General features: G+C 45.3%; 1 protein-coding gene across 1 annotated transcript in view; it reads right to left on the bottom strand.

Annotated features, from left to right (window-relative positions):
* Positions 1–25874, bottom strand: part of COP1 (COP1 E3 ubiquitin ligase) — a 183046-nt gene that overhangs the window by 55896 nt on the left and 101276 nt on the right. The window contains exon 15 of the mRNA XM_069737804.1: positions 523–639. Within this exon, the coding sequence (XP_069593905.1) occupies positions 523–639 (117 nt within the window). The remainder of the gene's footprint in view (positions 1–522; positions 640–25874) is intronic.

Here is a 25874-nt window from a genome sequence, read left to right as displayed (position 1 = left end):
CTGCATGAATATAGGAAAAAAAAAAAAAAAACTTAACGCTACTGAATTCTTGAATTATTTTAGAGCCATGCAATGCATTATTTGCCCAGCGGTGGCGCTGCATTAAATGGGATCTAAGCCTGTAATCAGCTGCCGGACCCTTCAAACTAACAGGTGGTGTTTTATGTTTATTACGTTATTTAGGCTGCCTTTATAACACTGTAATAGATGGTGATACCAGTAGTTCTAGTTACATTCACCAACATTTGATCAGTCCACAATCCTTCTTTCCTCCAGGGTGAGGACCGTCAGGCTGTGGTTACACATTACACTTTCCTCGCAGGGGTGTATACTAGGCAGTAATACAATGCATTGTGTATGGTCGCCCGAAATATACCAGAATAAGCGGAAGTCTAGAAAGCCATAAAGTTGTATCAGAAATCCACTTTGGTGTATATGTTGTTCTGCATGAAGGTCAGCCCGGCCCAAAATACATTTTCGGTAGCAGAGTCAGACCACATATTAAGTATGTAAGAGCCTTACCTGCACAGCCGAACGCCAGGTGGTATCGGGAAGAGGGGCTGAATTTCACACAGCATACATTTGCTTTGGCTTCAATACTAGCGACAGAGTTATCCAGGTTGGTCGACCACAGCTTTACTACAGGAGAGGGGAGAAGCAAACAAACAGCGCCAATAAATATTACACCAGATAAAGCGTTCTCTGATTGATCTGTCCCTAACCTGCAGAAAAAAATGCTCTGAAATCCTTACTGAAACATGTAATGACTATAATAAAAAACAGTTTTGGAAAACCCCCGTCTCCCACGTGTAATATTTAACTTTTTATACAAAGCTGTTCTTTACTCACCCACCCCAGGTCTCCACTGCTCCTGTCTGTTATAGACTACAGCGCTGATGTCACATCAGCCAGCCAATCAGGGAGCTCTGCCTGAGTTAATGACTCAAGCCTGATTGGCTGCCATGTTACTAACATGATGACATCAGCAGGCACCTGTGTGGACCCAGGTAGGGCGAGTACATCGTTTATTTATTTTTTAACCATATTGCAGCTCAGGTACAAGGGTTTTCTTGTATCTTGAAAACCTATAAAGTTGCTGCTGTTCATTGTCCGGTTGATATGAGCTCCCAGTACTGAATATGTTTTTTGCCTCATTTCCTTTATAACCCACCACAGCAATGTTGTTGGAACTCACAATACAAGTAACCAGGTACGGAGATGGAATTCAGACTATTATGGATTGATGGGTAATGTGTCATGTTTAACTTAGTCCTGACTTCAAGCCTGGCCTTCACTTACTGAACTACAAATATCACAGTCTTAAAGAGCTCGAAAGGGTCCGTTCTTGAGCCAAGGGCGTACCCTCTGGAGATCCCTGTACGTCCTACAGAATAAGTCGGGAGAAAAAGTTATTTTCTCTCATGAAGCCTCATGGACATCTGGAAGAATGATTGTCCTGAGAAGCAACGATGAGTGCAACCATAAGTCCTGCAGTTGTCATGCCTACAGTAAAGCATCTTGACACCATACATGCATGGCTGTGTTCCCGGTCCTTAAGAGACACCAACAGATCATGTTTTCAGGATTTCCTTAGTATTCCCCAGGTAATGGAATTATTGCCAGTGGAGAGGATACAATAATCATCTGGGCAATACTAAGGAAATCCTGAAAACATGACCAGATGGTGGCTCTCGAAGACTGGAGTTGGGGGACACTCATGTACAGGGGACTTTTCATCGATGGATGAAGAATAGGATCTAAATATCCTCCTAGAGCAACTTCTTCCAACGATCGAGGAGCAATTTGGTGACGAGAAATGCTTTTTCCAGTCTGATGGAGACCACGTCACAAGGCAAAAGTGATAACTAAAGCTGGCCATACACACGAGATGTCTATCGAATGATGAAATATCTTTTACATGAAGCCATATATTCCCGATGATTCGCTAACAAAAATGTTCACTAATCAGTGGAGTGGCACGAATGAAAAAAATGTTTTCTGAATGATCAGCACATAGATATTATGCCATGCACCATGGTCATACGAAGACATTAGACATACCCGGTCGATCCACTGGACAACTACAATCAATTGTTGCCAAAAAGTTGTATGGTGGCCCAATGTGGCTCGATGAACAAAACATTAAAATGTTGGCTCCATGTCCAGATCTCAATCCCCAGTGACAACCTTGGTTCAATCCCCAAATAGCAGGTGGAGAAAAAACAATTTGTAAAACTCTAAGCAACTGATTAGATAAGTCAACAGTCAGAATTTGGCCCAGAAGCCGATATCCAATGTCCAAACGAAGGGCAGAAATCTTGACAAATAAGGGTCAACTATGAGAATTACGAGTCTTTGTATAAACTTCACGTCATGGGCTATAAAAGATTAAAAACCTATGAAATTTTCACTTTACTTCAGTAACCAAAGAAACATCTGATTAAAAGATCTATAAACACTGAAGCCGCAAACTTTGTAAAAACCAAAATTCGTGCCAGCCACAAAACTTTTAGCCACGACTATGTACATACTGACGTGTCAGTAACCAAACGGCCACCAAAAACCTGAGGTCCTGTCTAGGGACCAGGAATGTCAACTTGACTTTGTATTTTTTATGAACAGTTTAATCAAAACTTCACGGATACGTTGTAAAACCCTAATCAATGTGATTATAAGGGATACGTGTCTACAGACAATAATTCTGACATGAAGACATCAGCTGCATTCACTGTAAAATAATGATATACAAAAGCTCGAAAATAGAAATGTAAATACAATATAGCATTCCCGAAATCAGAGAACGTCTGTGCCACAAGCGGGGTTTTCGGAGCTCGCTGTGGATGCTTTGTATTGATTGTTAGTGGGTCAGTGTAAATTCAATTGTTCATGCCTGGAAGTGTGTCCGTCTAATGATTCCTGTTTCTTTTATTTGACAGCCTCGTGAAATATCCTGCTTCCGAAGCATTTCTGTTTCTTTAGAGAGGCTGGGAAGAATTGACTTTCTATATCTCACTGCTGCCAACACATGTGCTTCGTCATCACCATTGGTTCGCTATTACTAACTCACCACCAGCCTCTGAGTTTAAGTCAAGCAGAGACACCAGTGGAAATGACCCGATGATACAATGCGATTTAAGGAAGCACAGACGTCGGGTCACTCAACAGTTGATATCTCCGAATGTCAGGTCAAGACGCCAATGATGAGCACAAGTGTTAGTCACTCGAGTTTGCCTAGGGTGCTCTGGTATGCACCTAGTATCGCGGGTGCTCGAGTGACATGTTCGAATCTCCGCGGCCTAAAGTTTTGCGGCTGCTAGAACACGAGGGGATTGCCTGACATACACAGGCAATCCCTGCATGTGTTGTGGCTGTCTAACAGCCACAAAATATGCGTCCACGGGGACTCGAACATGTCACTCGAGCACCCGCGATACTCGGTGCATACCCGAGCACCCTAGGCAAAAATCGAGGAATGAGCACTCACTCATCGCTACAGAACGGTGCTCAACATTCAGACGGCATGCGCGAACCTCCGCCATACAGGTGGAATAGACGCCGTGCAAATATTTACTGGGCCAAAACAATTTTTTAAATTGAAAATATGCAGCAATAAAAGAATTAATCGGACATAGCGCCTACCTGAGTATCTCCAAAAGGAGGCACCATACAGGACAGTCTACAGCTCTAATATCGAACTGGAAGACCACCATATAGAATTACGCCTTAGTTTTATAACATTTCTACCCATGTTTAGTGACTTTAGTCGTTGGTAGTCAACTCCTCTTAGTTATAGGGGAACTGCATTTAAAATTATTTTTGTACATATTGGTACAAACATTTTTTTAAAAAACAACATTCTTTAAATTTAAAAAAAAAGTTTTATAGCTTTACAATAACTTTTTAGGTTATATTAAATGTATATTGACGTATACGGAGAAAAAAAAAGACAGCCATAAAGTTACCATCCAAACTACCATCCCTTTGGGGAATGACGTCACCGTCCACCTTTTGGTGGATACTATGAACGCTACCTTCCTAGCACCACAGTATGAAGACTATTATGCGTTGCTTACAAAGCGCCATCATATTTTACAGATTGTGATTTCTCACGTCGAGATATTCTGAATCTTCTGTGGATATAGAAATACTGGAGATATTGGAACTTATTATGGACATTGCCTCGGACATCAACACTTATGATGGGAGCCGCCCATGCAGGTCTGTTATAATATCCACCTGAAAAAAAATATAAAAAAGCCCAAAAGAATGGACATATGCAGGGGTTTAGTGTTTCAAAGTCTTCAAAGATGCCGAGCAGTTAAAATTGTAACCCGACAAATCTTCAGATGGCTTCTGCTCTGAAGACCATCTATACTTTACAATTAAAACTTAATAGGAAGGCTCAGAAGAAACCCAGGCGTCTTTTTGAGGGTTTTGTCAGGTTCTTTGCTTTTTAAAACCATTAGCAGTTTCTTCATAGTTGAATGGCGTTAAAAGAAAACATCCGGATAATGTCACTACAAAAAAAAGTCCCGAAACTGCTGGAAAAACCCTCAAAAGAAACCTGCTGGCTGAAAAACACCAAAAAAAACGCTCAGGAAATGATCCCCAAAAAAGTCATTCAGGTTTACAAAATGAGAGCAGAGCAGATGGACCAGCTGGGGATTGAAAAATTTGCAAACGCGGTCAATCTACAACAGAGAATATGAAGCACTGAAATTAGTAGTGGAATACCCGCTCCAAAAAAAACCAAAATGTGTGAGCACACCCTTAAGGAACTTGGACAATTTCTCAGTTTTCGAAGAGCGCCAGATTTGTTTCCAGCGGTCCCATGCTCTGGGTACATTGATATGACCTGCATGTCCCCTATATAGAAGTTTAAAGGGAACCTGTCACCCCGGTTTTTCAGTACGAGATAAAAATACTGTTAAATAGGGCCTGAGCTGTGCGTTACTATAGTGTATTTTGTGTACCCTGATTCCACCCCTAAGCTGCCGAAATAACTTACCAAAGTCGCCGTTTTCGCCTGTCAATCAAGCTGGTCAGGTCAGATGGGCGTGGCGACATTGCTGTATCTTCCCCCAGATCTTGCATGTATTTCCGTTGGTGGCGTAGTGGTTTGCGCATGCCCATCTTTTGAATCCACTGGGCAGGAGAAGAAAAATTGCGCGATCGGCGCTATTTCCCTGGTGATCTGTGGGGGCGGCCATCTTCCTGAGGCCGCGCGTGCGCATATGGAGTCCTCTGCTGCCCGGGGCTTCAGGAAAATGGCCGCGGGATGCCGCGCGTGCGCAGATGGAGATCGTGGCGGCCATTTTCCTGAAGCCGAGTTCGCATCTCAACTCAACCAGTGGATTCAGAAGATGGGCATGCGCAAACCACTACGCCACCAACGGAAATACATGCAAGATCTGGGGGAAGATACAGCGATGTCGCCACGCCCATGTGACCTGACCAGCCTGATTGACAGGAGAAAACGGCGACTTTGGTAAGTTATTTCGGCAGCTTAGGGGTGGAATCAGGGTACACAAAATACACTATAGTAACGCACAGCTCAGGCCCTATTTAACAGTATTTTTAGCTCGTACTGAAAAACCGGGGTGACAGGTTCCCTTTAACCTGACCATATTTAACAACCTGGGTTTTCACACAAGAAAAGTAATGCAGAATTTATAGTTCTGCCGAGACGAGATTTGCAGTTTAAGGCACTGAATTCTCACAAAGCTTTCAGATGTGCCCGGGAAGCCGAGGCGACAATTCCTCAGAGGCAAAAGTAGAGCGCTGGTCTGTTCAGTAACTTCCATACTGCTTTGTCCGCAGTTAGATACAGGGAAGGAGCCGGCTGCCGGACAGTAATTACATTGCCAGAAAAATTACACAAAGTTCAGGAGTTGTGCATTCTGCTCCTCCACGAGGACCCTTTAATAGAAGAGTATAATCCAACAGCTTAACTGATGGTAAAGTCTTAGTACACACTACTACTGATAGCAATGCCTTAATACAATGGTGCCGAAATATGGAGACAGGTTATCAAGGAGCACTGTCGCTGGACTGGGGGAGGGTGAGTTATGCGAACTTTGTTTTTATAACAAACTGCATGTGGGGATCAAGATTATCTGAAAAGGGGCAATCCCTTTAATGCATAATGAACTTTTGGCTTAAAGGGAATCAGTTACGGGTTATTGCCATCTAATCTGAGAGCAGCACAATGTAGAGACACATTTCAGGGATAGGTCACTTTCTGGGGCAGTTTTATTAGCAGGGGATTATCACTAGAGAACTAGTAAACCTGCTGCCATGTAGTGCAACCAAATTCACACCACTGATTGGCAGCTTTCTGTGTACACTGGGCATAGTCAAAGCTGCCAGTCATGTGGACGGGGTTATACAGAGCTCAGTATTCAGAAAACTGCTAGATATGCAACAGATAAAACAGTTGTTTCATCAAAACTGCAGCCCAGTAACTGACACATCACTGGAATCGGGATCTTTGCGCCTACATCATGCTGCTTGCAGAAAATTCCCTTTAAAGGAAGTAGGGCAGAAAACTTAGGACAGTGAGAGATATGGCCAAGATCCTGAGACACATAGCAAAGTGCTAGCGGTGATCTCATTGTGGTCACTTCAACTTCAGTGACTGGCGGTAACCTCTATGGCGTTACAGCTCGTCACTGAAGCTGCGCTCTCAGCAGCTCATTGTCTCCTGGATTTCAGCCTGAACAGCTGCATCATGCCTCCATTCAGCTTGAAATCCATTTGTAGCAGAGATGGATTACAACGTCGCACAGTATGGATTATCTTCTCGTCGGACAGGGGAGGAATATGGTTGTTTATTATTTTTTGTCTTTCACAGGTGACATGGGCATCGATGGATTACAGGCGTAAAGGTGAGTATAATTTATTTGTAATAAATGTGTAAAAGAGGATTTTATTCTGTGTGTTTATTTCAAAACTTAATAATGGGGGCGTCTTATAGACACCTCTCTATTACTAATCCCTGGGATTGATGTCAGCCGACAATATGAAGCCGACATCAACCCCCATACTATTACCAAGTCAAGTGGGAAGAGCGAAGCTAAGAGCCGGATTTGACACATCTTTTGGATGTGTCATTTCTGCAGCGGCTGAAGGCTGATGTTGGTAGCCTGGGAGGGGGCAATAGCTCTGGCAAATTGTCAAGCTATTAATATCAAGCTGCAGCTGTCTGTTTATCCTTTGCTGGCTTGATTTCATAGGGGGGACTCCCAAGCTTTTTTTTTCTAGGGTCCCCCATAAACTCACCAGTAAAGGCCAAGCAAACAGCTGCGAGTAGTTATTAATCGTTTGAGAACCTTTTGGGATATTTTGCCTTTTCTCAGGTAACTAACATCAACCCGCAGCCGAGGGCTTTCCCTCTACTGGTTATAAAAATTACATGGAGTCCACATGATTTATTAATTCTTAATTTTACACAGGAGGTACACAGCGAGTGCTGAATACAATTCTCATCATTGTCGCCTGGTCATGCTGATCTGAGGGAGACCAGGCGACAATGATCAGAGTTGTCTTCAGCAGCTGGCACCTGCGATCAGTACAGCTTTTCCCAGGCACAGGTACGTGTCACCCGGACAGCAAACTGATACACAGATGTCACATATGAGACCAGCAGAGCAAAGTGTCCCACATCCTATACTCTATCCCACAAACCTATACCACAATAGGCAAGCCATGTGAGGTGCAACCGCACAGCTCACTAAGCCCACAAACCCATTTTTCCAGAAGCTGTATTATAAGCCTGATCTCTAGATAGGGTAAGATCATAGGATTGGGGCATACATCCCCCGGTGTACTAGTGGGGTTTGGTACTTTTTGGATCAGACCACCTCGTGGAGTCACATATATTGACCTTTGTATTGCTTGTTACTCACATGGCTTGCCTATTGTGGTATATGTTTGCGGGATAGAGTACACTATAGCTTATCCTCCCTGTATCTTTAATGGACAATGGGTTTGTGTCCTTTCTTATTGTAATGTTTCTTTATGTGTATTTGCTGTGCAGTGTTGTATGTTCTATTATGGCATTTACTTACTTGGTGATCCCAATTTGTAATGCATACACTTTGCTCTGCTGGTCTCTATTGATTTTTAGTATGCATGTGGTGATCCCTTCAGGTTTCTTATATATGTAGATGGTGCCCACTCAGCCTAGTGTCTTGACAGATGTCACATATGTTCATATGGATTACACACGGACATAGACCATGGATCTCACCAGTACTGGTTTTTCCTATGCAGGAATCACCAGGATGCATGGAAGCCTTAACCCCTTCCCGACCTTTGACGCATACGCTGCGTCATGAAAGTCGGTGCCATTCCGACCCATGACGCAGCATATGCGTCATGGAAAGATCGCGTCCCTGCAGGCCGGGTGAAAGGGTTAACTCCCATTTCACCCGATCTGCAGGGACAGGGGGAGTGGTAGTTTAGCCCAGGGGGGGTGGCTTCACCCCCTCGTGGCTACGATCGCTCTGATTGGCTGTTGAAAGTGAAACTGCCAATCAGAGCGATTTGTAATATTTCACCTAAAAAACTGGTGAAATATTACAATCCAGCCATGGCCGATGCTGCAATATCATCGGCCATGGCTGGAAACACTTATGTGCACCCACCCCACCCCTCCGATCGCCCCCCCAGCCCCCCCGATCTGTGGTCCGCTCCCCTCCGTCCTGTGCTCCGCTCCCCCGTCCTCCTGTCCGCTTCCCCGTGCACCAATCACACCCCCTGTGCTGCAATCAAACCCCCCCGCACTCCGATCCCCCCCCCGCACACAGCGACCCCCCCCGTGCTCCGATCCACCCCCCCCCGCACAGCGATCCCTCACCCCGTGCTCCAATCCTTCCCCGTGCTCCAATCCTCCCTCCCGTGTTCCGATCCACCCCCCCCATGATCCGATCCACCCCCCCGTGCTCCGACGCCCCCCCCGTGCCCTGATCTCCCCCCCCCTTATACTTACCTGGCCGCCCGAGGTCCGTCCGTCTTCTTTCCTGGGCGCCGCCATCTTCCAAAATGGCGGGCGCATGTGCAGTGCGCCCGCCGAATCTGCCGGCCGGCAGATTCGTTCCAGAGTGAATTTTGATCACTGAGATATATCCTATCTCAGTGATCAAAATAAAAAAAATAGTAAATGACCCCCCCCTTTGTCACCCCCATAGATAGGGACAATAAAAAAAAATAAAGAATTTTTTTTTTTTTCACTAAGGTTGGGGTAAGAACTAGGGTTAGGGTTAGGGGTAGGGTTAGGGTTAGGGTTAGGGGTAGGGTTAGGGTTAGGGCTAGGGTTAGGGCTAGGGTTAGGGTTTCGGTATGTGCACACGTATTCTGGTCCTATGCGGATTTTTCCGCAGCGGATTTGAAAAATCCACAGTGCTAAACCGCTGCCGATTTATCGTGGATTTACCGCGGTTTTTCTGCGCATTTCACTGCGGTTTTACAACTGCGATTTTCTATTGGAGCAGTTCTAAAACCGCTGCGGAATCCGCAGAAAGAAGTGACATGCTGCGGAATGTAAACCGCTGCGTTTCCGTGCAGTTTTTCCGCAGCATGTGTACAGCGATTTTTGGTTCCCATAGGTTCACATTGAACTGTAAACTCATGGGAAACTGCTGCGGATCCGCAGCGTTTTCCGCAGCGTGTGCACATACCTTTAGAATTAGGCTATGTGCACACGGTGCGGATTGGCCGCTGCGGATCCGCAGCAGTGTTCCATCGGGTTTACAGTACCATGTAAACATATGGAAAACCAAATCCGCTGTGCCCATGGTGCAGAAAATACCGCGCGGGAACGCTGCGTTGTATTTTCCGCAGCATGCCAATTCTTTGTGCGGATTCCGCAGCGTTTTACACCTGTTCCTCAATAGGAATCCACAGGTGAAATCCGCACAAAAAACACTGGAAATCCACGGTAAATCCACAGGTAAAACGCAGTGCCTTTTACCCGCGGATTTTTCAAAAATGATGCTGAAAAATCTCATACGAATCCGCAACGTTGGCACATAGCCTTAGAGTTGGGTTGGAATTAGGGTTGTGGTTAGGGTTAGGGGTGTGTTGGGGTTAGGGTTGTGGTTAGGGGTGTGTTGGGGTTAGGGTTGTGATTAGGGTTACGGCTACAGTTGGGATAAGGGTTAGGGGTGTGTTGGAGGTAGAATTGAGGGGTTTCCACTGTTTAGGCACTTCAGGGGGTCTCCAAACGCAACATGGCGCCACCATTGATTCCAGCCAATCTTGTATTCAAAAATTCAAATGGTGCTCCCTCACTTCCGAACCCCGACGTGTGCCCAAACAGTGGTTTACCCCCACATATGGGGTACCAGCATACTCAGGACAAACTGCGCAACAATTACTGGGGTCCAATTTCTCCTGTTACCCTTGAGAAAATAAAAAATTGCTTGCTAAAGCATCATTTTTGAGGAAAGAAAAATGATTTTTTATTTTCACGGCTCTGCGTTGTAAACGTCTGTGAAGCACTTGGGGGTTCAAAGTGCTCACCACATATCTAGATAAGTTCCTTGGGGGGTCTAGTTTCCAAAATGGGGTCACTTGTGGGGGGTTTCTACTGTTTAGGCACACCAGGGGCTCTGCAAACGCAACGTGACGCCCGCAGACCATTCCATCAAAGTCTGCATTTCAAAAGTCACTACTTCCCTTCTGAGCCCCCACGTGTGCCCAAACAGTGGTTTACCCCCACACATGGGGTATCAGCGTACTCAGGAGAAACTGGACAACAACTTTTGTGGTCCAATTTCTCCTGTAACCCTTGGGAAAATAAAAAATTCTGGGCTAAAAAATTATTTTTGAGGAAAGAAAACGTATTTATTATTTTCACTGCTCTGTGTTATGAACTTCTGTGAAGCACTTGGGGGTTCAAAGTGCTCACCTCACATCTAGATAAGTTCCTTTCGGGGTCTAGTTTCCAAAATGGGGTCACTTGTGGGGGGTTTCTACTGTTTAGCCACATCAGGGGCTCTGCAAACGCAACGTGACGCCCGCAGAGCATTCCATCAAAGTCTGCATTTCAAAACGTCACTACTTCACTTCCGAGCCCCAGCATGTGCCTAAACAGTGGTTTACCCCCACATATGGGGTATCAGCGTACTCAGGAGAAACTGGACAACAACTTTTGGGGTTAAATTTCTCCTGTTACCCTTGGGAAAATAAAAAATTGCGGGCTAAAATTCATTTTTGAGAAAATAATTTTTTTATTTTATTTTCATGGCTCTGCGTTATAAACTTCTGTGAAGCACTTGAGGGTTCAAAGTGCTCACTACACATCTAGATTAGTTCCTTTGGGGGTCTAGTTTCCAAAATGGGGTAATTTGTGGGGGATCTCCAATGTTTAGGCACACAGGGGCTCTCCAAACGCGACATGGTGTCCGCTAATGATTGGAGATAATTTTCCATTTAAAAAGCCAAATGGCGTGCCTTCCCTTCTGAGCCCTGCCGTGCGCCCAAACAGTGGTTTACCCCCACATATGGGGTATCTGCATACTCAGGACAAACTGGACAACAACATTTGTGGTCCAATTTCTCCTATTACCATTGGCAAAATAGGAAATTCCAGGCTAAAAAATCATTTTTGAGAAAAGAAAAATTATTTTTTATTTTCATGGCTCTGCATTATAAACTTCTGTGAAGCACCTGGGGGTTTAAAGTGCTCAGTATGCATCTAGATAAGTTCCTTGGGGGGTCTAGTTTCCAAAATGGGGTCACTTGTGGGGGAGCTCCATTGCATAGGCACACAGGGGCTCTCCAAATGCGACATGGTGTCCGCTAACAATTGGAGCTAATTTTCCATTCAAAAAGTTAAAAGGCGCGCCTTCCCTTCCGAGCCCTGCCGTGTGCCCAAACAGTGGTTTACCCCCACATATGAGGTATCGGCGTACTCGGGAGAAATTGCTCAACAAATTTTAGGATCCATTTTATCCTATTGCCCATGTGAAAATGAAAAAATTGAGGCGAAAATAAATTTTTTGTGAAAAAAAAGTACTTTTTCATTTTTACGGATCAATTTGTGAAGCACCTGAGGGTTTAAAGTGCTCACTAGGCATCTAGATAAGTTCCTTGGGGGGTCCAGTTTCCAAAATGGGGTCACTTGTGGGGGAGCTCCAATGTTTAAGCACACAGGGTCTCTCCAAACGCGACATGGTGTCCGCTATCGATGGAGATAATTTTTCATTCAAAAAGTCAAATGGCGCTCCTTCCCTTCCGAGCCTTACCATGTGCCCAAACAGTGGTTTACCCCCACATGTGAAGTATCGGTGTACTCAGGAGAAATTGCCAAACAAATTTTAGGATCCATTTTATCCTGTTGTCCATGTGAAAATGAAAAAATTGAGGCTAAAAGAATTTTTTTGTGAAAAAAAAGTACTTTTTCATTTTTACGGATCAATTTGTGAAGCACCTGGGGGTTTAAAGGGCTCACTATGCATCTAGATAAGTTCCTTGGGGCGTCTAGTTTCCAAAATGGGGTCACTTGTGGGGGAGCTCCAATTTTTAGGCACACGGGGGCTCTCCAAATGTGACATGGTGTCCGCTAAAGAGTGCAGCCAATTTTTCATTCAAAAAGTCAAATGGCGCTCCTTCCCTTCCAAGCCCTGCCGTGCGCCCAAACAGTGGTTTACCCCCACATATGAGGTATCAGCGTACTCAGGACAAATTGGACAACAACGTACGTGGTTCAGTTTCTCCTTTTACCATTGGGAAAATAAAAAAATTGTTGCGGAAAAATCATTTTTGTGACTAAAAAGTTAAATGTTCATTTTTTCCTTCCATGTTGCTTCTGCTGCTGTGAAGCACCTGAAGGGTTAATAAACTTCTTGAATGTGGTTTTGTGCACCTTGAGGGGTGCAGTTTTTAGAATGGTGTCACTTTTGGGTATTTTCAGCCATATAGACCCCTCAAACTGACTTCAAATGTGAGGTGGTCCCTAAAAAAAATGGTTTTGTAAATTTCGTTGTAAAAATGAGAAATCGCTGGTCAAATTTTAACCCTTATAACTTCCTAGCAAAAAAAAATTTTGTTTCCAAAATTGTGCTGATGTAAAGTAGACGTGTGGGAAATGTTATTTATTAACTATTTTGTGTCACATAACTCTCTGGTTTAACAGAATAAAAATTCAAAATGTGAAAATTGCGAAATTTTCAAAATTTTCGCCAAATTTCCGTTTTTATCACAAATAAACACAGAATTTATTGACCTAAATTTACCACTAACATGAAGCCCAATATGTCACGAAAAAACAATCTCAGAACCGCTAGGATCCATTGAAGCGTTCCTGAGTTATTACCTCATGAAGGGACACTGGTCAGAATTGCAAAAAACGGCAAGGTCTTTAAGGTCAAAATAGGCTGGGTCATGAAGGGGTTAAGGTACCTTCACACTAAACAATATCGCTAGCGATCCGTGACGTTGCAGCGTCCTGGCTAGCGATATCGTTTAGTTTGACACACAGCAGCGATCAGAATACTGCTGTGCTGTCGCTGGTCGGGGCTAGAGGGCCAGACCTTTCTTTGGTCGCTGGATCTCCCGCTGACATCGCTGAATCGGCGTGTGTGACACCGATTCAGCGATGTCTTCGCTGGTAACCAGGATAAACATCGGGTTACTAAGCGCAGGGCCGCGCTTAGTAACCCGATGTTTACCCTGGTTACCATCCTAAAAGTAAAAAAAACAAACACTACATACTTACCTACCGCTGTCTGTCCTCGGCGCTCTGCTTCTCTGCTCTGGCTGTGAGTGCCGGGCAGCCGGAATGCAGAGCGGTGACGTCACCGCTCTGTTTTCCGGCCGCTGTGCTCACAGCCAGAGCAGAGAAGCAGAGCGCCGAGGACAGACAGCGGAAGGTAAGTATGTAGTGTTTGTTTTTTTTACTTTTAGGATGGTAACCAGGGTAAACATCGGGTTACTAAGCGCGGCCCTGCGCTTAGTAACCCGATATTTACCCTGGTTAACGGCATCATTGGTCGCTGGAGAGCGGTCTGTGTGACAGCTCTCCAGCGACCAAACAGCGATGCTGCAGCGATCCGGATCGTTGTCTGGATCGCTGCAGCGTCGTTTAGTGTGAAGGTACCTTAACTTTGGATTTAATGTGTAGAACATAGTTCACACCTAGCACAGGACATTGCTCAGCCTAAGCAGCAGTATTAAGTGAGCAGAAACAGGTAAGGCTACTTTCACACTAGCGTCGGGCTCGGCCCGTCGCAGTGCGTCAGGCCGAGATTACCGACGCTAGCGTTGTTTGCGCCGCACAACGGGTGCAGCGGATGCAGATTTTCATCGCATCCGCTGCCCCATTGTGAGGTGCGGGGAGGTGGGGGAGGAGTTCAAAGGCAGGCAAAGGCAGTCCGTCGGCAGCAAAAAAACGTTACATGTAGCGTTTTTTGCTCCCGGCGGTCCGCCACAACACGGCGCAACCGTCGCACGACGGTTGCGACGTGTGGCAATGCGTCACTAATATTAATCTATGGGGCAAAAACGCATCCTGCAAACTTTGCAGGATGCGTTTTTTCCCATAAACGACGCATTGCGACGTATTGTAAAAAACGCCAGTGTGAAAGTAGCCTAAGTGACCTCGCTGGCCTCTGCCTACCTTGTCCATAGAGGAAACAGTCATCCATTTACTAAAAGAAAAATTGGGGATTATTTTATACTGTCAGCCATGTGGCAATAGTCTGAAGTTATGGTAACATTTGTCAGCATGATGTTAACCATTACTTTATCGATTCAAATTTTGACACTAGCATTTTATGAAAACTTACCTCTGACAGTTACATTTCATTCTACTTAACGACATACACATCCGTGACAAGAACTGGTCTCCTTTTGTCCTCATTTACCATAAAAAGATCTGCTCTGGGTACATACACCAGTCTAGTATATACATGAACTGTTGCAATTCTCAATCCATATTTTCCTATTTTAATGTTGGAGGCCCTCAATCAGCATTCTGCCAGCACTATATGTGCTGGAACATCCATTTCCCTCACCTCAAAGCATACACTATACCGGATATTGACCAATGTCTTGTCTACGCTAAACTGATCGCTTTCCTCTCTGTTATATATACAATTTAACAGACAAAAGGGTAGAAACAGACAGGAAGTAGAGGCGGGTACTTGTCAATAATCCATATCGGCATCTCTGCTGCTAAAAATTAATTATATTAGACAACAGCAAGTACCAAGTTACTTGGTAGCAAGAAACACAGAAAGGAGACGACTAATGGCTGGCACTTAGAAGTAAGGTAGCATTTGATGGTCACTGTCCCGTTACAGATTTGGCGCTGTAATACCTTTACCTAACAGTAGGTGGCACTACAGAGGTACTTTCCTTACAGTTTAGAACCATTACAATGAATATCTCAAGGCCCATGGGAATATGGGATTTGAAGATAACCCTTACATCTATGCCTAGACCAGGGGTCCCCAACTCCAGGCCTCGAGGGCCGCCAACAGTGCAGGTTTTCAGGATTTCTTTAGTATTGCATCGGTGGTAATGTGATCATCTGCACAGGTGATGATTCCAACCCCTGTGCAATACTAAGGAAATCCTGAAAACCTGCACTGTTGGCGGCCCTCGAGGCCTGGAGTTGGGGACCACTGGCCTAGACGATGGACCATGAACGTATATCCGTCGCTTTAGTTAAAAGTCTGTACTCACCGAAGCGTTGTGCATCAACTTGTATTTGCCATGTTCACTTTCCTATTAAAAAGTAATGAATGCAAAATGCAGCACGCCGCGCCAATGTATTATGTGAAAAAGCCGGGAATATTTCAACTACAACAAAAAAAGTAATTATCGCTTACTTGTCGGCAATAAAAATAAAAATTGGTTATGACAACCCAGAGCTGCGGCTTTCATTAAATCTCCGACAATCAGACGGACTCCTCGTTTTATAATATTTATGCGCTGCGTGAAGCGCGGGACGTTGTGATTATGAAGCACGTATAATTACTCCTCCAAGAACATATTTTTTCCCCGCATGTGCGTTTGCTCAAAAAAATAAAAAAAATGTAAATATATGAGAATAATAAACGTGAATGGACGTGATTTACACATTACGAGACTTCCGGACGTATCTTCGGGGTTGGAGATGGGACACTGAGATGAGACCGCGACAAAAGACATTTTACTACACCGTCCGTTATTAGCAAGAATTATATTAAAAAAAAAAAAAATCTTATATTTGCGCAATTATTCTATGAATTAAAGACCAAAAGCGATAATCAGCAAATTATTTTCAGCAGGATTAGATCCAAGATTCCGGAGGCTAAATTAGCCGGAATAGCTGGGCAACCGGTTTCATTGCTGCTTGTAAATGTGATTCAGTACATGGCATTAATTCGCATCTCCCACCTAGATGTCATGGAATATCTCACAAAGGTAACTGTGCTGTACGGTCGTAACTCCGGCCGCCATGCTGGATCTGCAATGCGGTCATCATTAATCTTTTCCATAAATGGGGTTGGATGATAGCAGGTAAGTGGTCACGGAAAAAGAAAAAATGATCTCCGAATACACAATCTACAACCTGATCTCTTTAAAACAGATCACCAGATTTCCAAACATACAAATTATGCAGGTTATTGAATAGATCTCTTCGACTTGATGAGGCCACTGTACTTACTATAAAAAAAACAACTATGTCATAATGGCTGTCAAATCCGGATATTAAATTGAGCGTTTTGTGGTTACAGCTATTGAATGAAATATCTGAGGGGTCCAAGTGTATTCAGTCTCAAAAGCCTGACATCTGCAGCTTGTACTGAGCAGTGTGAGATCTCAGCAGGGAAGAGGGTCACTGAAGTGCTGTCAATCGTACTAGGTGACTGACTCAATTTCTCATGAAGGATTATACAGACGTTCAGAAATGGATTTCCAAAGGAAGATCTAAGAGATCTATTTAGTAAAGTATGCAGATTTTATTGTGAAGTCTGACTTAAGAAGGGAGTATCAATCCGAAGTAGAGTTGATTCATAAAGCATTCTTCAACAAGGTGACATTTCGGCAGTGTCACCAACGTCCAATGAATCAGCCTTGTTATGATGTCTGTAACATACATTCAATTTCCTCTATCTGCCCTCTTCTACATTAGGATATTGGTGGACAGTGAGTCAATCATTCACATGCTGTTTACTGCTGCACAAGTCCAACATTTCGTCCACCATGATGTCCAAATTATGCATAATTTGGTTTCAAAACTGTACACCCTGAGGGTGGCAAAAGGGAACAAATCGCCTCCTTACTGTGTTTCCAACTATTCACAAGATTCATCATCAGGAGCACACAGCTCCCCCGAGGCACACGTCTTCCTGCTTTCCCAGGAGCGGTTGGCTCCTGAAGATTGAGCGTTTGCAGCACAACCAGCTTTGCCTCTGCATAAATTTGCAATAAAATAAATAAATAAATAAGAGCGGTGTCTGAGCGCTGCCACTGAGGTCAGAGGTGGCGTGGCTAAAAACAGGTATTTATTCAAACAACACATTTCGGAGGGGATCTGGATCCTTCATCAGGATCTTTCACGTCTGCAGCATGCAAAAAGCGCAAGGGGACCGAGGCTGGTCAGATCCAGAGCAGCAAGATTAGGCTTTAAAGCACAGCCTGCTGTGTGCTCCTTGCCTAGGTTACCAGCGTGCAAGGTGGCCAGTAACCTAGGCAACGACAGGTACACTATTAAAATAAAATTCCACCCATTCTTAAAAAACAGGAAGGATTTTTAAATAAGGTGTATATTCCAAAAGTTGATTGTTTTTACAAGCAACTTTGCAATGTTACTGAATGTTCTGAACTTAAAACAGCCCCCCCTTTTTTTTAGGTTAGGTAACATTTGGCTCCTTCCACTGCTCCTCACCATAACCTTACTATCTGGCTTGAATTTAGATCTGCATGTTCTACTGCATAGAGGCGCAGCTGCCATGCCCTGCAATGATGCAAGAATCGCTGCATGCTATATACCAACGGGTACAAGGTCTTGCATGATGGCGACGCAGATGTAGAAAGTAAAAAAAAAGGAGAAGCCGAAAAGATTGAATGGAAATGGCGTTTGCAGCACTTGGAACCTTCCGAAAAAACCTGGTATAAGTCTTCAAGGGGCAAGATGAAACATCATCACTTTGGCTCCAGTTTATGGGAAGTAGAGTAAAATTATTCAGTAACTTTTACAGCCTGATCAAATGTGATGAATAACTCATTATGTGCTCAGTGTTTTATAGTGTCGCTTACACCGCACATCTAGGATTTTGGGATGTGAAGGATGAGCCTGTGTGGCCCCAGGAGGTGGGTGACACTTCAGATACTTGTTTGTTTTGTGCTGCTGAAATGATGCATTATTCTAAGCTGGAGACCAGAGATTTACAACTACTGGATATTTATAGCTCCTCATTCCTTGTCTGCCAGTTCAGCTTTATGATGATAACCTACGAAGGCTTCATATAATAATAATCCCATGAAGCAGAGCATGTGCAGTCACTGGGAGATCTGGAAACACAAGGTAGCAGATTCTTTTTTTCTCCACAATGTTGGGGGCTGTATGTAGAGTATCTTTCTACTGCAGGTGGGTCCTCTAGAGGGAAGTTCAAAAAAATCAAGGATCCAGTGACTGAACAACTATGGCGCGTCTTAGCAATATGTCATGACTGTTTAAAGGGGTTATCAGGTTTTTTACTCAGGCATAAAAAAGGCATTATAAAAGAAAAGGGAAGGCATGCTAAACACAGGCATCTGGAAATCATGGCGATCTGGAAACAAATGGGTTAAACCTGTTCTGTCAAAGGAAGATGAGAACACAGGAATCCAAAAAATGCAGTTTATCATGCCCTACACCTTGGCCATCCAGCCCCCTTGGCCTCCACCCCGGCCATCCAGTCCCCTTGGCCTCCACCCCGGCCATCCAGTCACCTTGGCCTCCACCCCGGCCATCCAGTCACCTTAGCCTCCACCCCGGCCATCCAGTCACCTTAGCCTCCACCCCAGCCATCCAGTCACCTTAGCCTCCACCCCGGCCATCAAGTCGCCTGGGCCTCCACCCCGGCCATCCAGTCATCTTAGCTTCCACCCCGGCCATCCAGTCACCTTAGTCTCCACCCCGGCCATCCAGTCACCTTAGCCTCCACCCCGGCCATCCAGTCACCTTAGCCTCCACCCCGGCCATCCAGTCACCTTAGCCTCCACCCCGGCCATCCAGTCACCTTAGCCTCCACCCCGGCCATCCAGTCACCTTAGCCTCCACCCCGGCCATCCAGTCACCTTAGCCTCCACCCCAGCCATCCAGTCACCTTAGCCTCCAACCCGGCCATCAAGTCGCCTGGGCCTCCACCCCGGCCATCCAGTCACCTTAGCCTCCACCCCGGCAATCCAGTCACCTTAGCCTCCACCCCAGCCATCCAGTCACCTTAGCCTCCACCCCAGCCATCAAGTCGCCTGGGCCTCCACCCCGGCCATCCAGTCATCTTAGCTTCCACCCCGGCCATCCAGTCACCTTAGTCTCCACCCCGGCCATCCAGTCACCTTAGCCTCCACCCTGGCCATCTAGTCACCTTAGCCTCCACCCCGGCCATCCAGTCACCTTAGCCTCCACCCTGGCCATCTAGTCACCTTAGCCTCCACCCCGGCCATCCAGTCACCTTAGCCTCCACCCTGGCCATCTAGTCACCTTAGCCTCCACCCCGGCCATCCAGTCACCTTAGCCTCCACCCCGGCCATCAAGTCGCCTGGGCCTCCACCCCAGCCATCCAGTCGCCTGGGCCTCCACAACGGCTATCCAGTCACCTTAGCCTCCACCCCAGCCATCAAGTCGCATGGCCCTCCACCCCGGCCATCCAGTCACCTTAGCCTCCACCCCGGCCATCCAATCACCTTAGCCTCCACCCCGGCCATACAGTCGCATGGCCCTCCACCCCAGCCATCCAGTTGCCTGGCCCTCCACCCCGGCCATCCGGTTGCCTGGTCTTGCAGTCAATCAATGGGCTCAGCAATCAGGTCACTGGTGCTCGCAAAACCATCTCTTCCGGTCTCGTGAAACCGGTCAGGGTGCCAGCATTGGAGACGAGGGCAAATTAAGGGGTAAATACGCCTTGAATCATATAACAGCTTCCCTTCCCACTGCTGACATTTAAAAAATGATTGGAATTTTTTTTTTATTTTTCATTATAGCAATTCCCACACAACAGAAACTGGTCAGACCCAGGTACTCACGTAGTCGCTGTATATTCAGAACACTTACCGTAATTCAATTTGACGTTACAGATGGATAATCTGCTAACCAGTAACAAATTGTGTCATTTTGGAGGGATTCTTTTTATTTTGTCGGGGTGTTTTCCTTCCATATAATTTGCTGAACCCTGCCTGAAATGCTGAGACATATTACAGAGGTGGACACAGGTCTTTTTTCCCTGTTTTTCTGTGAAGCTTCATAGAGCTATAACATAGGTGGGCTTAAATCCAGAGCAGGAAGTGAGGGAAAATAAGTTCCAGAACCTATAATGCTGATAAGAAGTCACCAACTCAGAAGATTGCAAGTTAGTCTATGTGCACACGTTACGGATTTTTCGCGTTTTTTGGGCGGTTTTCCGTGGCAAAAACTCTTAAAAAAGCATACATTATGCATCCCATCATTTTTAATGCATTCTGCAATTTTTGTGCACATGTTGCATTTTTTTTCCACGATCAAAACGCATCACGGAAAAAAAAAAACAGCATGTTCACTAATTTTGCGGATTTCCCGCTATTTATTGCATTTTGAAGCTCCGGGAAAAAAACGCAAAAAATCTGCACAAAAACTGCGAGAAAAGCACGAGAAAAACGCATGCAGATTTCCTGCGGAAAAAATTCCAGTTTTGTTCAGGAAATTTCTGCATAAAATCCTGACGTGCGCACATAGCCTAACACAGCTGGAGAACCAGGACCGTTCCTGGACTTACGATGGCTTTGTGGGCGATGAGCACAGCAAGGCAGATTTTATTCTAGTGTTCACAAACACATTAAAAAAAAAAAAGAAAAAAAAAAGAAGGAATAAAGTTAATAATAATAAGGAATAAAGAAGTTTGAAGAGAAGACTCTCACAATAAAATGCTATGCACACACACTCTTAAGTTTGCCTTACAGAGCAGTATACAATATCTAGACATTGCTGCAGGAAAGTAAGGAAAGAAAGAGCCGAGCTGGGATTATACACAATGTACAGAAAGCGGAGAGAAGAAAACAGGAGGCCGGGAGATGAGGGGAGAACTCGGCAGGCTGCCAGCCGCTCACCGCTGGGTCTCCAGCTCCAGTGCGCAGATCGTTTACCCCCTGCAGGAATGATATATAAATATAGATCGCTAGAGAAATCAGGATGCGCCTACAGGACGCCACTATAGGGACGTTCATTCTAAGGCTACTTTCACACTAGCGTTTTCTGCAATCTGTCACAATGCGTCGTTTTGCAGGAAAAAACGCATCCTGCAAAAGTGCTTGCAGGATGCATTTTTTCCCCATAGACTTGTATTGACGATGCATTTGCGACGGATTGCCACACGTCGCATCCGTCGAGCGACGGATGCGTCGTGCTTCTGCGGACCGTCGGGAGCAAAAAAACGCTACATGTAACGTTTTTTGCTCCTGACGGACTGTTTTTTCCGACCGCTCATGCGCGGCCGGAACTCCGCCCCCACCTCCCCGCACCTTACAATGGGGCAGCGGATGCGCCGGAGAAATGCATCCGCTGCCTCCATTGTGCAATGCGTTAAACGCTAGCGTCGGAATCTCTGCCCAACACATTGCGACGGGGAGATTCCGACGCTAGTGTGAAAGTAGCCTAATAATTGCAGGAATAAGCTGTAAAGACAATAAAAGATGATGATACTCATAATAAAAGATAATAAAATTAATACAAATAAAGAGGATAATAGTAAATATGAAAAATATTTGTTCTTTTGCACTATGAGGGCAGGAGCAGATGAGCGGAATTTTGGTGCGAGCGTGATCCGACAACACATCGGATTGCACATGGTCAATATTATTCTATGGGGCCGCGTACGTGTCCAATTTTTTCCTCGGTCGGCATGAACAATTTGCATCCGAATCGGCCATGCGAGCCAATGAGAAAAAAATTTGGACTGCACTCGGATGACATCAGAGTGCTGTTTGATTTTTATGGACAGACTTGAAGATGGGCACATTTTTTTCTTCTATCTTCTTCACATCTGAGAAAACCGTACCACACGGTTATCAAAGCGTGATTAGCATAGTCGTCCCGATCCTCTCTGATGAGACAATACATGGTTGTGTGACCCCGGCCTTAGAGTATTTAATGAAGATGGCATGTCTTGAGAGCTGATGGGGTCTTCTGGGTCTCAGGACACTTGTAATAATGGAGGTCCATCATATGGCTCCATCTTTGATCAGTCAGGAAAAAGAGACCTAAAATCAGTACTCTGCACAGGACATATCCGTGTATACAGAAATCATTGATTCAGAACTCGCCCCAATCCTGGTTCCCAGAGAAGCTTGGTTTATCGTTAGCGACCAAGACTAACAAAAAGGCTCGTTTGAATTGGACGCCCCCCTTTAAATGTCTGACGCTCATCCCACACAGACCCGTACTCGTTACCAGCGGCTCCGATATTTTTCATTTCGGCGTCCATATTAATAAGCAGGTAACTGGTTAGCGGTCCTGACGATCCGACCTCGGTGATTTCTAACAGCGGTCGCCAGCTCTTTCCAAAACATGTCAACCAGAGCCAGAGAAGAAGGTCTGTCAGGGCAGCGAGCGCTGATGTTGATGCGAGAGGAAAGGCTGCCATGGAGATGTAATTGCGACCAATACAGTTGTGTCTCACCAATCAAACCCGATTAGGCGGACGAGGCGGGCTGGCAGATGCGGGCAGGAGACGTGCCCCTCGCCGACCGCGGGAACAGCTGTAATATGCACCACCGGCTCTAATCACTTCGCACTCCTCATGCATATAGAACAGAGGGACGAAGAATTAAGTCCACGAGACGGATCAGGTCAGAGAGTCGCCGACTCAGCAAACCGGGAATGTTTATTATTTAAACCAGTAGACAAAAGCATTTTGCTCCGTGAAAAGTCTGAGGGAAGCAATTAAAAAGAAGCTGCTTTCTGGGACAAGCAAACACTGCGCAAATGGACCAGAACATAAAGGAGGCTCCTTTTCTTTTTTAAACAGAAAACTTTCTGGCTTGTACGCACTTCAGAAATGTAGAGTTTTGGTAAATAACTCAAATGCACGCATAACCCACACTTCTGAACGAGGGATAACATCAGTCTACATCTCAGCACTACAAGACTGGTTTTGATGGGGTCCATGCACACGGACTAACCCGCTTTGCATTGATCCATTCATTGACCAGCGGTGACATCATCGAGTCTGGGCTGAACTGGATTAGTAATGGAGAGGTGTCTTATAGATGCCTCTCCATTAGTAATCCATGGGCTTGAAGTCACCTGACAATACAAAGGCGACATTGACCTCACAAATATGAACCCCACTTGCCACCGCTACAGGGCAAATGGGAAGAGCCGGGCAACGTGCCAGAATTGGAGCATCTAATTAATGTGCCTTTTCTAGGCAGTTGCAGGCTGCTATTTTTAGGCTGGGGGGCCCAATTAAAAAAACAGCGTGGGGACCCCTCTATTCTTGATAACCAGCCTTGCTAAAGCTGACAGCCGAGGGTTGCAGCCCCCAGCTGAGAGTTCTGCCTGGTTGGTTAAAGAAAATGGGGGGAACCCAAACCGGGTTATTCATTCATTTAGTTATATAGCAGGTGGCGGGTGAGAAATACCCCGATCATCCGCTCCTGCTGTCACTTATTAGCGGCAGCAGGTGACAGATGATGGAAGTGATAGTCCAAAAATCCCCCACCTGCTGTCATCGTTCTGACTTTAATATACTCCTCATTGTCTTCTGCTCACGCCAATCGCTGGCAGAGCAGGGGGAGAATGAGGAGAGCAGTGTTCAGCACTTGCCGCCGAGGAACAGCGCTTACTGTAACGCTTCCTCCCCGGTGCCAATGCGTGTCACACGGATGACATCAGTGTGCGTTCTCCGTGTGCGGGACATGTCACAGTGTTTTGCCCACGGACAGAGTCTGTGGAAACGCACTGACATGTGCACAGAACCATTTATTTGAATGGGTCTACGTGTGTCAGTGTCTTTGGTACGTGTTAAAACTGTCACCACATGTACTGAAGACAGGGATGTGTGAAAGAGGCCTAACTAAAGCATTAGTCACACTAAACGACTTACCAACGATCACAACCAGCGATACGACCTGGCCGTGATCGTTGGTAAGTCGTTGTGTGGTCGCTGGGGAGCTGTCACACAGACAGCTCTCTCCAGCGACCAACGATCAGGGGAACGACTTCGGCATCATTGAAACTGTCTTCAACGATGCCGAAGTCCCCGGGTCACCAGGGTAAACATCGGGTTACTAAGTGCAGGGCTGCGCTTAGTAACCTAGTAACCCGATATTTACCCTGGTTACCATTGTAAAAGTAAAAAAAAAAAAACCACTACATACTTACATTCTGATGTCTGTCACATCCCCTGCCGGCGTCCACAGGGTTAAAACTGCTTTCGGCAAGAGCACTGCTAATGCAAGCGCTGCTACCAAGTTTCCCTGCACTGACTGTCAGCGCCGGCAGTAACAGCGGTGACGTCACCGCTGTGCTCTGCTTTACGGCCGGCGCTGACAGTCAGTGCAGGGAAACTCTCGGCCAGAGCGCGTGCATTAGCAGCGCTCCTGCTGAAAGCAGTTTTAACCCTGTGGACGCCGGGGGACGTGACAGACATCGGAATGTAAGTATGTAGTGTTTTTTTTTTTCACTTTTAAAATGGTAACCAGGGTAAATATTGGGTTACTAAGCACGGCCCTGCGCTTAGTAACCCGATATTTACCCTGGTTACAAGTGAACACATCGCCGGATCGGCGTCACACACAACGATCCAGCGATGATAGCGGGTGATCAGCGACCAAAAAAAGGTCCTGATCTTTCCCCAACGACCAACGATCTCCCAGCAGGGGCCTGATCGTTGGTCGCTGTCACACATAACGAGATCGTTAGCGGGATCGTTGCTACGTCACCAAAAGCGTGACGTTGCAACGATATCGTTAACGATATTGTTATGTGTGACGGTACCTTAACGGACCTTTTAAATGCTTAGGAAGCCTTTGCAGTCGTTTTTTGTTAATTCTTCTAATTTACTGAGAAAATTACTTTTGGGTTTTCATTGGCAGTAAGCTATAATCATCAACATTAACATAAACACTTGAAATAGATCACTGTTTGTACTGACTTTATGAGATTGAAGAACTGAAATAAATTTACTTTTGATGATATTCTAATTTTGTGAGAAGCACCTGTATATATACATATCTCAACATGCATAAAATTGTGCAATTCCCCAAATATGAAACTCAAAAATGAACCTTCTCTCTAACTCTTTGTAACCCCCAGGGACCAGCCTTCATTTGTGGCCATCTGCATCATTAACTGCAGGCTTGTTAAACTTTACCACAGGACGCTTCCTCCATTGACGATGAAGCCAACAGACCGCTGGTCCATCAGTATTGGAAATAAAGATTTTCTAAGTACTGTCCCATTAATATATGCCAAGCTGCAGATTAAATAGACCATCCATTAAATTAAAAAAAAAATCCCACTTATCTGCCTTTACGATGGCATGCAGCAAATGACCCTATTGATGGAATTGGCATTTCTGTATCGAATGCAGCATGAATGATTATCCCGTTTATCACAGTCATATTATGCAGAAATGCTAATGTGCGTAGTCTTTTAGATTTCCCCTTATCTTACGACATAGTAATGGGGGTGTGATGAA

The sequence above is a fragment of the Ranitomeya imitator genome, chromosome 8 (assembly GCF_032444005.1).
Source record: "Ranitomeya imitator isolate aRanImi1 chromosome 8, aRanImi1.pri, whole genome shotgun sequence".
NCBI lineage: Eukaryota > Metazoa > Chordata > Amphibia > Anura > Dendrobatidae > Ranitomeya > Ranitomeya imitator.
Note: the sequence above shows the minus strand (reverse complement) of the source record. Positions and strands in the feature narration are given on the sequence as shown.